The sequence below is a fragment of the Thunnus albacares genome, chromosome 15 (assembly GCF_914725855.1).
Source record: "Thunnus albacares chromosome 15, fThuAlb1.1, whole genome shotgun sequence".
Lineage (NCBI taxonomy): Eukaryota > Metazoa > Chordata > Actinopteri > Scombriformes > Scombridae > Thunnus > Thunnus albacares.
Genome location: NC_058120.1, coordinates 2,166,235 through 2,183,341, shown reverse-complemented (window position 1 = coordinate 2,183,341; position 17,107 = coordinate 2,166,235). Strand labels below are relative to the sequence as shown.

Below are 17,107 nucleotides of genomic sequence, written 5' to 3'. Positions count from 1 at the left end.
CATCCCACCTCTATCATATTTCCTGCTAAATGCTTTTATTGAAATAAAAATATTTACCTGCTTACTTTGCATCATGGCATAAATTACATGTGTCATTTCTGTTTAAATCCCTGGTAATACAATCTTTATTATGTTTTATTACATAATTAGGATAGTCATAGGATAATTACAGTATTTCTGTGTAGTAACTGAACTGATAATGAAATTGCGCCAGACGCATGGTTCAAAGGGGTTGTACTTAGTCTCCTAATTAATCATGGGTATGTTTTGGGTGCAACATGCAATAAACCAATCAGAGTGTCATCTCCCATTCCCTTTAAAAGCCAGGTGCATTTGCACCTTGGTGGGTTGCTATTGTAATGGTGCATTGTTCAAGTAGAAAGAAGGAGCACTTCTCTGCAGAGGAAACAATCTGCTTGTGCACAAAATGAAAGTGCACGATCCATAACACGCACACTGCTGCTCCTGGACCCTCCTGTGGCCCCAGACCACCACTTTAAGATCCTGTTCATTCATTTGTTGCAAATTTATTTTTGTTTGTTTTTTGAAAAGGTTTATTTTTTTTAATTAAAGCTTTGGTTTCTTTAAAATCATTTTGTTCAGTCATGGAGTAACAGGTCAAATCAGCAGGGTTTTAGTTGCTGAAAGTATGGAAACCTGATCACTGTACTCTCAAACATGTTAATGAATATTTGTTAAATATTAAGTCATTAATTTTAATCATGTAAAGAATCATCAACACACTTATCAGGTCTTGATCAGCTCTCCAAGGTTCTGATCCTGCTGCTGGCAGCAACTAATCTGCAGCTGTGCAGATTTATTTCCTTCTTTAGTTGAATCATTGTTTTCACCTCATTTATTTCCTCATGTGTTCCTCATGTCTTCATGTATTGATGCAGCAGGAAAATTAATCTGTGTCTGATCCCTTGTTGAGATCTGTTTGCTGGGTCTTGACAGACACCATCAACCTGACGGGTCTGTTTAAATACCTACATGTATTGTCATGATTCGGTCAAATAATTAGACCATTTCATCCATCATTACTGCGATTAGTTAATTCTGATAAATATTAGGACTGACCATTATGACATGTACTTTTTAAAATATGTTAATGTACACAATAATAATCTTTCACATTGTAATCCTTTTATTTGTAATCTTTTGCATGTTTGTGCGCTGCTGTGCGTCTGTGTGTGTGTGTAACAAGCAGAGTGTACGTGTGTTGTGTGCCCGTCTATGTAGGTGCATATTATTGTCTTGATAATGTGCCCTTAAAATAAGAGTGAAACACTGCTCCACTGACTTCAGACTAGGTTTATGTTGGTCAGTCGCTGCCTCAAGATAGCAATGTGCCAACAATGTGCCTGACCACACCTCATTCAGACCAAAATGCCCATGGGCGCTCAGATGGGCACAAATGCATTTACTATTTAAACAATATGGGTGCTGGATTGGAAAATGACAACGGTGTCGGTCTTAAACTAGCAAAGACACTTGTGTCGTTCTTGGTGCTGCTTTGCACCGGGTGTAAGATAGGGCACTAAAAGTGTAAAGCCCAGCTGGTGGCCCAGGAACTGGTTTTACTGATCTTAGCAGGATATTTAACTGCGCAAAGTTTTGCATCACTGCAATTTTTCAATTTGGCAGAGAATCTATCTACTTAAGGAAGGAATCTCTGTCAGTATGTCTGTATGTCCTTCACGCATCTCTTGAACTGTTCATCTGATTGACTCTACACCTGGCGGCTGTATTGCTGGGGAACAAAGGGAGTGCAGTGTTGAATTTGGTACAATTTGGACACGCAATGTGTTTAATATTAATAAACTTTTAATAAACCAGTGCCACTCTGTTCAGTGAAGGGGCAGGGCAGAGCTTAAGGGTTGCTAACTGACTCCAGCATGTCAGAGAGAGCAGAGACGAGGTGTGACACGAGTCAGAGAAAAGTCTAGACAGAAAGCGTAGCGTTAGCAGCACGTTTAGCAGATCAGCAGCAGCGAGTGACTACACAGGAGGCGTTCAAGTACATTGTTGAGCGTAGGTGACCCGCGTTGTAGAAGCCCAATACATAATGACTGTAGTTACGCATGAAAAACAGAGCAAATACTTCCACAGGCAGGTTCAGAACCAGTTTGTCTTCCGAGACCATAGAGATTGTGAAGCGCCACTACAGACAAAGCACAAATCTTTGGGGCAAACATACCCACTCAAATCCAAACTGAAGGCACAGAAAATAGGAACGATGTAAGAGCCCAATATGATCGATTTACTATATTTTAGGATGCACATTATTTGATTTTTAAATGCAGCCCTTATTTTACTTAAAATAAGAAAATGTATTTACTATTAGAGTACATATTATTTATAACATCTGTGTATAATAGAGTGTTAGTTTCTTTCATGTTTATGCTCATCAACACTTCACATCAACTGCATTGATTTTTCTATGCATTGAAGTAACGGCTGGAGGACAAGCAATCAGCCCGTTCCCAACAGGCACATTTTGAACGGGCACTGCACTAGTTTGAATAAACCCAGACACAGTTCATCTGATTTGCATAAATAACATCTGATGCTGACTCTGTAAGGCACATGAAAGAAAGTGTTTTCTACTTCAGAGCTTGGAATATTAGTTGAAGAGAAGACACTTTTGGAACAGTAAGTGTATATTCATCACACAAGAGGATGGTTATATGTGAGGGAATATTAGTGAGATATCCCAACGTTGTCAGCCGAACAAGAAGATCAGTGGTTTCATTAAAAAGGCCTCTTGGAGTTATTTGATAGTTTTAAAACTTTTAAACTCTTTTGACAAGATTATTGCTATAAACAGACTTTAAGAAAATCTGTTTACAGGCCGACCTATTCACCGTATTTCATTGGCTGCTGCACTGGACAGGACCTGCTGTGAGCCTGAAAAGTCTGGAACACAAGCATGTGAGATGAAGAAACAAAGTTTTGTGAAAAAAAGCTGCTGAATTTTTGGACTGGAGCCAGTAATTTAGAAATACTGAGGTCCCCCCACACATCTCCAAAACAGCCAACAGCTACTTTTCTATGTGAGTTAACTGTTCAGTTATATTTTCTGTATATTTTCAACATTAGGTGTAAATCCTGTTTAAAAGCCTGATTCTGGTGAAAAAAACATTTTACAACCTCTGGGGCTGTAAAATGAAGCCAATGTGAAAGTGCCAAAAACTGCAGTTCCTTGAACGGCCACTTGAGGCTCCAAAAGCGAGTCAATCCCCATAGACCCCCATGTTAAAATGCCCAACTTTACAGCAGATATAAACATGTTTACAGCCTGGTACAAAAAACGGTTTTGGTCTCTGTAGCTAATTTCCTCTTTCATGACAACTGTACATGGGGTGAATTTTTTTATAACTCGCCTGTTTAAATTTTATTAAGCCGTAAAGTTCTGCATAATGAAGGACATGGCTGCTTTGAGTGACAGATCCTCCAGCTGCTAGGTGGCTTGTTTCAGCCATTCAGCCCGCCTCTTTGCCCATTTTTGATTGGCTGGGAGTTAGGCAGCGTCATGCGCTGCCAAGATGGCGACGGCTGTAGCCGCTCACTTTGAGCTTCAAAACCGCTCTTCAGAAACCAACGAGTGACGTCACGGTGACTACGTCCATATTTTTATACAGTCTATGGAAAAACATAGGGTCAGTTTTTATGACTGTTTTTAGGGCTTAAAGAAAGGCCACAAATCCTTAGAAAACACCTGCTTAAAACCTTGTCAGTAACTCTTGACTTTATGTATTGTTATGATCTAATTTACATATACAACCTTTTTGATTGTTCTTTTGGGTGTCTGTAGATGGGTATAAGCTATATGTGTTTATGTTATGTGTCAGCTACCCTGTAAGTGCCTGGGGTTAGGTTAGTGAAACAATACTAACCTTTGTAAAGCCTGTATTGCTTCTGTTACTCCATGATATTCCATAAAAAAAGCTTTAAAAGCCAGCAGTGAAGCTCAAAGCATAAAGTTTGTCTTGACAGTGACACTAGAAGAAAAGTCATTTACTAAGATAAAAAGGGTCCATGGTCTGTCTTTGTTCTGTCTTTGTGGAGGCAGACTGATTCAAACATGATTCATTTGGACAAACCAGTTGCCATTCATGTCATGGTTTTGTACACAAGAACAATATCTAACAAGCATCATGCATAACTTAATACTCATTGCATTAGTTCGCTCCTTGTGTACCTGTGCTGCTGTAGAAGGCCAAGCGAGATGTGGTGTGGAACTTCTGGATGAGGAACTGCGATAAGGAAATGCGATCGTCAGTGCTGAGGGACTCATCGCCACTCTTCCAGTAGAGCATCAGGTCTTCATCAGTGTAGGCATCTGCAAAACATCACACAGTCCACTTCATTCTAAGTATGGACTACAGAGAGTCTCATCATGACATCATGACAAATAAAAAATGAATGAAAATGAATGAGACTCACTTTCAATATTATTATCAATATATATTTATATAATTGATCGATATATATATTTTTTAATTTCACGCTGTTTACATGTTTTATTACAGTTGTCATTTATTCGTGTGTGAGTGTGAACACAGGCTCATGGGAGCTGACATGGGCAGTACTTTGCAGTGAGTAAAAATGAACAGCTTTTGATGAGCAACCACTGAGCAGCAGCCTGAGGCACAAGTAAACAATCTGCACCATGAAACTAGCAGTGGAAGAAAATAGCAGCATATGCTACAGTGTGAGATTTTTTTTTACAGTGATGAGTGGTATCACTGACCAATAATCATGAAAATCTTTCAGAATGAAAACACCTTTTAATCACATCATTTATACAGTCAGAAATGAAATTCTGCATTTAAAAAGATAACATATTCTATTTTTGGATTGTGCGGCTTTTGCAGCCGCTAAACCTTTGCAAATGAGACAAAAAGATAGCGGGTACCAGAACTCGGAACATTAATTACTGTCAGATCCTGACTGATGCGGTGTTATTGAAGTTACCACTGCTGTGCTGCATACAGCCTATTTCTCAGTTTGGAGACGTTGTTATTGTTTTAGTTGCTGTGTGATGCTGCAGCCAGCTGTGACACACAGCCAGCTGTGGGCAACAAACAGAACATCAGTACTGATGTTTCTGCAAAATCCCGGATACATTCAGTGACACCTGAACAACATATTTGTGAGATTCAGACATGAATCTAACATGTTTCAGACCTGCCTGAGTCACATTAATAACTGTAGTCTAATTTAATGGACATCTCAATAAATTATGTTATAGATGTAAATACTAGAGAAGTCAAAGAAGAATCATGTATGAAAGTTGGTTTGTGATTGTGGAGAGCTCTGTGTGTGTGCTCCTCTGCTAATTAAAGATGAGCAATTTGAGGCTCAAACAGATGCAAAACAAGGGCAAATTGCACCCAGCTGCAAAACTTTACGTGCGTGTTTGCGCCGGCATATCATCTTTTGTGAATAGGACCTTAAAACGGGGTAGATTGCAGGTACAAATGCTGCGCAATTCATGGTGCTATTAGCGGGCGCAATCCATTCTTTGTGGATTTGGCCCTAAGAATCTACAGCCAGCACCTGCAGCTAGCAGCTCTGTGAGGCTGTACTGAGGCACAGCGGTGCTTTGAGCTAAATGCTAACATCAGCATGCTAACATGCTCACTATGACAATTCTAACAAGCTGATATTTGGCAGGTAACGTTTACCATGTTCATCATCTTAGTTTAAAATTTGCTAACTGGCATTAAACAGAAATTAGAGGCTGATGGGAATGTTATTAGTTTGGCAGGGATTTGATCATAAACCAAAGTACTGGACAAAATGAAATTTTGAAATGATGACGGAGCTAGATGAAAGGTCAAGGGATCACCAAAGCCATTACAATTTGTTCTGAGGGCAACATGCATATCTGAACCAAATTTCATGGCATCCAATAGCAACATTTCACTCAGAGCCACAAATGTGAACCTCATGGTAGCACTAGAGGAAAAGTCAGAGGATCACCAGAGTCCTAATATGAATGTATTTACAACACTTCATGGAAATTCATCAAATAGTTGTTGAGATATTAGAGTTTGGACCAAAATGATGGACTGACCGACTGACTGTCATTCCTAAAGCCACGCTGCTAGCATGGCTAAAAACAATTAAAAAGGGTGGCATGTTTCTTCATAACCATGAACACACACACTTTAGTTTATTTTGACTCAATCCCACACACACCATCCTTCTACCAGAAATACTCACAAGAACACAGAATATGGATTAATCTGCTGCTGAAAATAGTCTCCTGTTTGAGTAACGTTTGTTAAACAGCAACTGGCTGTTTCAGGAAATTCCTCTTCAATAAGGACAAAGAGGAAGTCATAAAGTACTGAGAGGTGGACTAACACATTGTTGGCTTTGGTCTTCATGATAATAATAAGAGCAATATAGAAAAAAGCTTTACCCTTTAATAGACACTTAACACAAACTACTGAATTTTTCACTTGTTTTGTCTTGTTTTGTTTGGATATTTAATTGATATCACCGTCAGCCAGTTATCAGACAGACATAAGAATGGCTCAAGACTGAGAGTTCATTATGATTCATTGACAAGTTAATAAACTGCTGTTGATGCAGATGTGTGTCCAGTATAAGAACAGAGGAAATCCATTACATCCATTATTACTGTTCAGACTCTAAATGAAATGAACTGAGGCTGTAAAATAGGCCTGATGATGTAACTGTGATGTTTTGAGAGAAAATATGAACACAGCTCAGCTGTGATTAATATCACAAACAAACAGTCAGATAAACTTGTTTCTGCACTTCCTGCTTACTTTTTCTTGGAGCGGTTCTTTACCTCAGGAGCTGGAAGAAGCTTTGTGAATAGCTTTTATCTTTACAAAATCTGTAATTTTGAATAGTGCCCAGTAGCAACCCCAAATCCCCAAATGTCTTCCCAGCTGACTGTTGATGTTTTGAAGCTGCACACAGTTCACACTTGAGTTTTAAAACATCAGAAGGTGCGCCTTAATATTAAATGTATGGGGACTCTTTGAGAAATGGCCCCTGGCATGTACTGGGTCTTTCATAAGAATATCTTTCATGTCTCATAAAAAACGAACAAAACAAAACAAAACAAAACAAAAAGAAATCAGACATTAGAGTCCCTCTTGCTCAGTCTCTTTTCAGGTATGACCCACCCTCTTATCCCTGCTACGTCACCAGAAAACACTTGAGCTGGTTAGTGAGAAGAGCACTCTAGAGGCAGTGATAGGCCTTTTTCACAGGTCATACTATAGTAGGAAAAATCTACTTAAGTAGAAGTATACAAGTATTACCAGCTAAATATACTTAAAGTACTAAAGTAAAAGTATTTGTTTTGCAGAAAATGTATCCTGTGACTTTAACGGACAATTTAACAGTCAATGCATAAGCAGCATTTTATAGTTGTAGCTGCTCGGGGTGGAGCTAGTGTGAACTGCTTTATAAAGGGTCATGAGATAAGATATTGGGTAGGAAAGAAGAAAAAACATAGTTCTACTACAAACATTTGGAATAATTTTTAAGAACTTTCTTTTAATCTTTGAGTTTTTGTGAGTTTGACCTCAAACTGTTATTTATTTGAAACCATGTGAGGGGAAATGTCTCTTTGGTGGAACTGTTAACATGACTAGATGACATATCTACACTGATTTTTTTATAAAGGGCCACAAGCCAAACATTTTGGGAACCACTGATTTAAGTGTGATTTATAAACTCATCATTATATTTTATGTCAAATTTGAATCTGAAAATTAACTTAAGCTGTGTGTGTGTGTGTGTGAAGTACTTGAGTGAATGTACTTAGTTACTTTCCACCACTGTATGTATCACATCATTATTATGATGATGATTCTGTTTGTCTTACAATTTACGGCCATTTGATGAATTTACTCCCAGCGTACACAGTAAACATACAGCCCCACACACAGAAGAAAAAAATCAAGGTAGAGTTGCCCTTGATGCATGTCGACACTGAGAGACAGGACAGTGGCATCAGTCTGCAATGCACGTTGTATGCTGCTGGTGTGTGTTGCCCTTAACTCTGTACTGATCAAAGTAGTTGATCCAGGAACAGGACAACATCTCTACAACAGAAGAATTTTACCAATTGCCTTTGTTTTTCTCTTCCAAACAAGTATCACAATCTGTCTAGTTGTGTTTCTCACCTACTTTGACTTCTTTTCACGAGTACAGTGTTATCTGTATGGATAGGAATGATGGCCAAAGGTATGTTAATCAGAGCCATCATGTAATAAATAAATATTAGCCTTTAAAGGACGACAATTTTTCAAGTCTGTCTTAAAGCAACAGTCAGGAGCCCAAATGAATATCGAAACATGTTTTCTCTTGCTGTAATCATTCCTCCTGTTCATACTGACCATTAGAAGATCCCTTCATGATGACCTTACAATGGAAGTGATGGGGGATAAAATCCACAGTCCTCCTTCTGTGCTAAACTGTATTTTAAAGTTTATCTGAAGCTAATATGAAGCAAGTAGATATCTTTCAACGTTACAGTCTTTTTAGTGCCAAAGTTCCTCTCATTGTTACTATTCTTCAACCACAGCTCAGCAGGGAACACGAGGAGGGAATTTGATAATAAAAAGATTGTAAATGTGTCAGATATCCACTTGATATGACTGACTCAGAAGACTCATATAAGCTTCACATCAACTTTTAAATGACTGTGTGGACACACTGTGGATTTTGGCCTCCATCACTTCCATTGAAAGCACATTTGAAGTATCTTTTAATATCCAGTATGAACAGGAGGAATGATTACAGCGAGGAAAACCTCTTTCACTGTTACTATGGACACCTGACTGTTGTTTGAAGACACACTTGAAACATTGTGAAGCTATCTTTTAAGGTAGTAACTAGTAGTAAATACGCAGCTTGTGCTTGTTTGTCAGAAAAAAAATGCTTGCAATACTAAATATTTCAGGAATGTTTATATGTATCTAATTCTAAACTGATCTTTCTCTCAATCAATGTAGATACCAGCCAATGTGTCCTCACCTCAAATAACCTACAAGTATGGAGGGATTTTGCCCCTTTTTAACACTTTAGCCTTGGTGGCATTATTTTCAGGATCACTTATACTCCTTCTGACTTTTTGGTTATAAAATTTAAAGATTTACATTTTTAATGAGACCAGGGTTATGAGTGTAATCAAAAGGGTTGAAGAACAGTCACCTTCTTATTTTGGGTACATTATTTTCGGGCTTGTGCACATAAATGGGGTACCTGGTAAGACTGACAGTATGTCATGTATGCAAAACCAGTGCAACTCCTCCCTGATAATGTGTGACATAATGAGGTCTTGTTCATTATGGTCACATGATGTTAGGCATGTTGTAGTGAGGCCTTGATACACATTGCTGTGATACTTTAACAGGTTGACACAGTGTCAGGATCTAAGTTTAGGCATCGATAGAAAATTGCCACTGACAGGTAAACCTGACATGTTATTTTATTAGAGTTTTCACAACAACTAACCTGCATTTAATAGTATTTGACCTCAGTAATAATGTTTCCTCTGGTATTGTTGGTTTAGAACTGCTACTTTCATGTGTTCTTCTCTGTTTGTTTCAAGCATTTATTGGTGCTGCTCTCCTCTCTGTTGCCTTCTGCTCTGCTGTGGTTTGGCTCGGTGTGTGGATGGTAATTGAGTGAGTGCTGCTGCCCCAGGGTTTTAATTCATATGCTATTTTTGTAAGCATTTTAGCTGGATTAACTCTGAAACTTTTACTCTATGTTTTTAAAAAAAGAGCATTTACTGCTGTCTGTCTGGCTTCACCGTGTGTGTCATCTTGGACATAGCCTTACCTTCAGTGCACTTAACCTTCTTTACCTTGTGTGTGTGTGTGCTTGTGTGTGTGTTTAGGTGTTGGGGCAAACATGTTCTGGTGTCTTGGTTCCCTCTCATTCATTTTTGTGTGTGCTTTCCATTTTGGAGTTTACAGTATAGCTCTGTCCTCATTTACACAAGTCAAAGAAACAATGTGATAATTTAACATTCCTGTAAACATTGAAACAGAATAACAGATTGGAGGGTATTCATTTCTCCTGGACTAACCATGAGCATGATTTCTTGAAGTATAAATGGAACATGCTACTGTACTCACAGCTCTCCAGCTCCAGCGAACAGGTCTGAGAATCCAGAGGAAAGCGGCTGAAGTCCATGTTACAGGCTGCCGTCACCGTCACTCTGTTCAACGACAGCAGACACATGGTGAGAACAGTCATGGTACTGCATACATTCACTAATGTCACTTTGACTTATTTGAATGCAACCACATGGTGACTGGGGAACATCTCCACAGTAACACAGGATTATGTTTTGTGTGTCGTCCCGGCTTTTGCTCATTTTCTGTGGCCTGAATCATAATATAAAGATTGCCTTCATGGTATTATTTTTACAATTTGTTGATTTAGGCTTAGAGTTACAAGCTAATCAGGACCGGACAGAAGTAGCTCATACTTATTAGACAGAGTTTCGGTGGCTTCCCATAGTGAAGGATATGACTCTTGTCATTTGCTATGTTAAGCATTCTGTGGTTCTGCGGTGTGCACCAACCAGTCAGCACCACAGATGAAAGATGAAAGGATAATTCAGTTTTATTACTATTGTTGAGTTATTGTTGAGTTCAGTCAGGTTGTAAGCAAGCTTCAAGGGAGCCAAACTTTCCTTCCTCCAACTTTGGCCTGCTTACTGAAGATTTCTTGTGCAATGAGGGATTATTAAACCAGAAGTAAAAAACTTGGGTGTTATCCTTGATTCTGAATTGAATTTTAAAAGTCATGTCCACAACATTACAAAGACAGCTTTTTATCATTTAAGAAACATTGCAATAGTCAGACCGTACCTTACTTTGGAAGATGCACTTTATACTGGTTTACCAAATAAAACCATTGATCGGCTGCAACTCATTCAAAATTCAGCGGCAAGAATTTTAACCAAAACTATAAAAAGGGAACATTTTACACCAGTACTAGCATCATTGCACTGGCTACCTGTAACATTGAGGATAGATTTTAAAATGCTTTTACTTGTTTTTAAACCCCAAAAAGGTCTCGAGCACCTTCGTATCTCTCAGATTGTTTGTCAGAATATGTTCCAAACTGTTCGCTGAGGTGGCTTAACGCTGGCTTGTTAAATGTGCCACAAACAAAATGCAAAAAGTTATGTTGAGGCATCTTTTTGCAGCTACGTACCAAAGATCTGGAACAAACTCCCACCACATATTAGACAAACATCCTCTGTTGATATTTTCAAGAAGAAGCTCAAAACTTATTTGTATGCTTGCTTTTAATGAACTGTTTTATCTTTTTTATCTCATGATTTTACCTCCTTTTATCCTCTTTTTATCACAGTAGTACACAACAGTATTGTTTATTGTATTTATCTTTCTCCTTTCTTTTAATATTATAAAATATCTTTTTTTTGCCTGCTTGTTTGTTTGTACCTCTTTCTGTAAAGCACTTTGAGCTGCATTTTATGTTATGAAAGGTGCTATATAAATAAAGTTTATTATCATTATTATTATTATTGTCAGCAACATTTCAGTGCTCTCACTTTCATTTTGACCTCCAAATAAAGTGCTTTATACATCTGGATAGACTGTTGATGGTGATCCTGCTTATGTGTTTGGTGTTGCCTTGTAGGACTTTGTTGTAGTGATGTCACCATGTTTTCAGATCTCAACAATTGCTTTGGTGATAAAGATGTGATCATAACTGATGGAAATGATGGTAAAAAAAAGACGGGACTCATGATGTAATGAAGAGGGATTATCCTTTTTAGAATCCCCCTCCAGCCATGAATGTTCTTCTCTTCACTGTGCAGAATGATGTACTGTACATACAGTTTGTTTTCACATTCATTTCCTGTCACATCCTCCACGCTCAAGGAGTAAATTGGAATTTTGTGGAAAGTCACAGCAGAGTGTTTTTACATGCGATAGAACAGGTCTGGAGGGGATCTGTAAAGATCTCTTGAAATGTGCATTTAGACCTGCTGTGAAACTGCTAATTCCTGGGAAAAAAGTAGCCTGTTGCACCAGCTTTGATTGAGTTCAGAATTAGCTTAGATACAGTTTGAACCGCTGTAACTTAGTTATAAACAGGTTGCAGCAGTTAAGGCAGAACGTAAAGAGAGTACACCTTCCCCCAGCAGAGAGAGAGATTCAGAGTGAGACAACACCTCATATCAGATTCTCAACAAGTCGTCTAAAATCCTTTCCCATCAATTTCTCCCCTAGCCTTGACATTCATTTCTAATCATCTTTCACTCATTTTAACTGGTGAGAGAAAATGTTGCTTTTATCTATGTTTAAAGACTAAACACAGCATCTGATTTTTACTTTTTCTTTATTCTTCTCCAGTGATGGTAACCAGGTTTTTCATTTAGATGATGTTCAGGATATCAGCTTACTGGAGATGCATGTGGTAACATGATATTTTTGTTGTAGTGTAAGTACACATGGACCAACTAAAAAGGCAATTTGCTCAGTTATTCCAACTTTCTGGGTGACCAGTAAAATCAAACAGCCTCAAACTGAAGCGATGATACTGTTTGACATGCAGTAACACTGATTAGACGCCAGATCCTGGCTCCACACAATATCCCGCTGAACTTTTTGATTCACACAATGTTGAAATAAATCTTCTCATTCTACTTGCTTTCTAACCATGTCATCATCTCCCTAAAATCCTCTTCTTTCTCATTGCTGTCTTTCCCACATCCTGCCGCTCTGTTCTCCAATCTGCTGTCCTGAAAAAAAATCTCAAACCGAACGTGAGAAAGACTTTCATCTGCGGGCAATAAACCAGTTACATCTTAATCAGTCTAACTCCATTTTTTTGTAATATGTCGGTCTCATATGACGAATTTATGGTGCACTGGTTGCTTGTGATGTTGAAAATCTACAAACCGAAGCTGTTGTCTGCTTTTAATGTTTTTGTGGATTAGAATATAAGATCATACCTAAACTGCAAATATTCCTGATCCAAATGAGCCTGCAGGTTGGTATGGTATTGTGTGGGAGGTGCTCATTAAAGTGAGCTGTCAGACTGAAATATGACTCATGAAATGGGAGAAATCTTCTCTTAATCTTAAAATAATTCATGAGTTTCCATGTCATGGATTTGGAGATGTGGAGTTGAGCTTAACTACAAACAGAACTTCAAACATTGCCAGAAGACTTCTCTATTCTCTGTGCTGTGTCCCCCGCTGCTTCACCCAAAAGTTAAGCATCATCTGACATGATGAAGAATGCGAAAGCAATTAAAGTAGAAATTGAGCAAAACACGTATATGAGTGAATTAGTGCCTGAGTTAACTCATAAAAGGACAGTCTAGAAACACTGATTTCTCTGGCTGCAGACTGAACAATAACCAGACATACAGATATGACTGTACATTGATTTTTAATGAAGTCTGCAGGGCTTTGTCACGTACTGACACAAACACAATTTCTTGCTTTCTATCGTATTATATAATGTATTTTAGCACTTATTGAAGAGTTGAATGCGTTTAAAGCAGTAGTGTCGCCAGAAATATTCATTTAGGTGTGTCTGTAGGATATTAGATGTGCAAAAACCAAAGTGATATGTACATCAAACAACAACCAGTTTTTTACTCTTGTTTTGATCTCATTAACATTAGTATTAGTATTTGCCTTCTATTCATTGTATCAATAGCAGATCACTGGTTTTGTTTACTGTTGCTTAGCAACATATGATAGTTTCAAGAAATAAGGTGACGGAGGCGATCTGCAACATTATTTCTTCATTTAATGCTGCAGGTCCCATTTCAAAAATTACTTACTTACTAAAGGATGACTTTGTATTTTTTCCCAAGTCTTTAAGTCTATCTTAAAGGGGAACTCCACCTATTTTTCACATCAGTGTATGTATCCAGGTGATGGGGAGTACAACTTTAGCTTTGAAAAAAGTTGAATAAAGTCTTTTGTGTCTCCAGAGGGAGCTGTGTAAAATCTGATAAACTGCCTCAAGTGACGTCACTTGAGTCACCATCGGTTGGGGCTGAAGACTAAAAGTTTGAAAAGCAAACAAATCTGGGGGTGTGGAGTTAGAAAGAAGTGAGGTTAGCAGACCTCTGTAGCTCCTCATCTCTGCTGGAGGACAGAAGCTCCAGGCTACATTAGCCGCTACTAGCTTAACACATATGAATGTCCATCCAACCTGTCAGCCATCTAGTTACATTCTGGGTAATATAGGTGCCAGGTTTTGACAAGGAAGACGAATACATGAAATAAAAAATGACGGTGTATCTGATTCTGCTGTTTCTTCATTTAATGCTGCAGTGATTTCCCTAATAACATTATAGCATAATTGTTGCATAAAAGTAATGACAAACCTGGAGTTGAGGTGACTGCAATGGTTTAACTTACTGAACATCTGCAGCATTGAACATGTAGCTACATCACATCAGATATTCTAACAGCAATGGTATCCACACAACCATACGGTTCTTTTAGTCTATGCCTATAAGTTATTTGCACAATGCCATTACATGGCAAAAACACACTGACAACATACCACTGACATAAATTAAGTAAGCATAACATATCCAACAATATAGCAAAGTGTGAGATTAACCAAGTTTAGCTTCATTTATAAACTATCATTACATTTACAATCCCTCAGCCAAGAACACAATAGGCTGCGCCAGCAGGTCCCATTTCAAAAATGACTTACTTACTAAAGCAAAATTTATACATCAAGCACAATAGTATGACTTACATGTGTCAGCACACCTTCAAGGTTTAAAACGATAAGAAACATCCACAGAGCTGTGATGTGTCATTTCCATTTGCTTCCGGACTTTAGCAGAATTGATTAAAAATCAGAGAGGAGTCACAGAAACGTAGCTGCAGGATTTTAGTCAAATAAACTCAGCAATATATGCACATTACAGTCCACCCAGGATGAACTGCTTACTGTAGGTTCAACATTGCTTTAAATCTAAAGTTAAAATTGATCACAAAAGTAATAGAAATGTCCCCAGATAGTGTGGACACTAGATTTAACTGAGCTTAGAATGTAAATGAATCTGTTATTTTTCTGTTTCTTGTTTCTGCAGAGCTGAAGTTTCATCTCATAGCAAGACATGATGGAACAACAACTCACTGCTTGTTAGAAATCTGTCTCTGAGAGATCTGATGTGCTTACAGACACACATACATAATTGGATGGAGTGGGTCGTTAGGAGGGAGACAGTAACTCATCCAGGAAATCATTCCAACTGGGTGTGCAATCCACATATCATATGTAGGCTATTATTGCACAATTCTCTTATTTACTTAGCAAACTAAAATATATCAGCTACAGACCAACGAAGCTTGAACTCTGATACAGGTTTGAACTCATTAACAGATCTAAAACCTTATGTTCACATCAACAAGTATCAGTGCATGTATCATATACATGACTTACACATCCTCATTTATATGCTTGATATGGAAAAAACATCCCTCAAGGCTTAAAATACTGTACAGTACAAAGTGCTGAATAAAGATATTTTCAGGACCAACCAGCAGACCTTCTGCACAGCCTCCAAACACTCACACATCACAGACAAGCAGCAGCAACAGGTGATTTAACAACCAGCAAACAACTTATTCAAAAAACCACGGCCGGCTCCACAGACAGCAACAACACAACAGCCACAGCAACAACACAGTAAAGATTTAAATAGTGTTACACACAGAGAGCCACAGTGGAACATTTAACCAGCAGGGCAGAAACCGAAGCGAGCGAAGAGTCAAAGATACAGACAGACACAAAGAAAGAGAGAGAGAGAGAGAGGGTGTATCTGACTCACGTTTTTGAAGTCTATGCTGTCTGAAGTAGCATTAACTTACTTGCACTTTCTTATTTCCATTTTGGCTACCGCTAAAAAAACAACAACAAAAAAACCCCCCTCAAGTCAAGTGCGACAAGTCAAGTGAGATCCTGGTGGCACAGGCACACCCGTGGCTATGTAGGTGGTTTAAAGTTAGCAACAGGCCTCAAAGGATGACTTTGTATTTTTTTCCCCCAGCCCTTTAAGTCTATCTTAAAGGGGAACTCCACCTATTTTTCACATCAGTGTATGTATCCAGGTGATGGGGAGTACAACTTTAGGTTTGAAAAAAGTTGAATAAAGTCTTTTTGTGTCTCCAGAGGGAGCTGTGTGAAATCTGATAAACTGCCTCAAGTGATGTCACTTGAGTCAGCATTGGTTAGGGCTAAAGACTAAAAGTTTGAAAAGTAAACAAATCTGGGGGTGTGGAGTTAGAAAGAAATGAGGTTAGCAGACCTCTGTAGCTCCTCATCTCTGCTGGAGGACAGCAGCTCCAGGCTACATTAGCCGCTACTAACTTAACACATATGAATGTCCATCCAACCTGTCAGCCATCTAGTTACATTCTGGGTAATGAAGGTGCCAGGTTTTGACAAGGAAGACGAATACATGAAATAAAAAACAACAGTATATCTGGTTCTGCTGCATTGATTTTGATATTTTTGTAACCAATTAAAATGTTTGCAGAGCAGAAATGAAGAGACACTCGTGTCAGCTGTGACACTGCTCGTTAGTTGGCAGAGTGCAAACTAAAAAAGAAAAGAAGCTAGAGATAGCAGTTAGAGACAGAATCAGACAGACAACACTCGCTCCTCAGCTGCCCCTCTGATTTGGAAGAAACATCTCTAATGAACTGATACACTTCACATCTTTCTTTCCATCTGACAGACAGAGCGCAACTCAGAGATACTAAAGACAATGCTGAGTTGTGGATAACAGTCAACATTTCCTAACATGTACGTGAAAACCGTATCTGATGCTTCCTTTCGGCAACTACGGGGAGGAATGTTGCTTTTATCAAATGTCATGCATTCAAAACAAAACCTGACGGTGTCACTTCTGGCCACTGCATCTGATCTGGGTGGAAAGTTGGACTTGAATGAGTTCTCTTCAAAAACAGCCAGTTTTCTCATTCATAATGTGTTTCGCTGCCTGTGGCTCTGCTCTACGTGTCTTTCATTAATGTATTCTTTCAGCGTCGGTTGTGTGATGATGTTTC

General features: G+C 38.5%; 1 protein-coding gene across 2 annotated transcripts in view; it reads right to left on the bottom strand.

The window, feature by feature from the left end:
• The window catches only part of gabrr2a (gamma-aminobutyric acid type A receptor subunit rho2a), a 66,771-nt gene that overhangs the window by 16,233 nt on the left and 33,431 nt on the right, over positions 1 to 17,107 (bottom strand). For both annotated transcript variants that reach the window (XM_044375631.1, XM_044375630.1), the window contains exons 5-6: positions 10,146 to 10,228; positions 4,205 to 4,345 (exon numbers count right to left, since the gene is read on the bottom strand). In XM_044375631.1, coding sequence (XP_044231566.1) covers positions 4,205 to 4,345; positions 10,146 to 10,228 — 224 coding nt within the window. The remainder of the gene's footprint in view (positions 1 to 4,204; positions 4,346 to 10,145; positions 10,229 to 17,107) is intronic.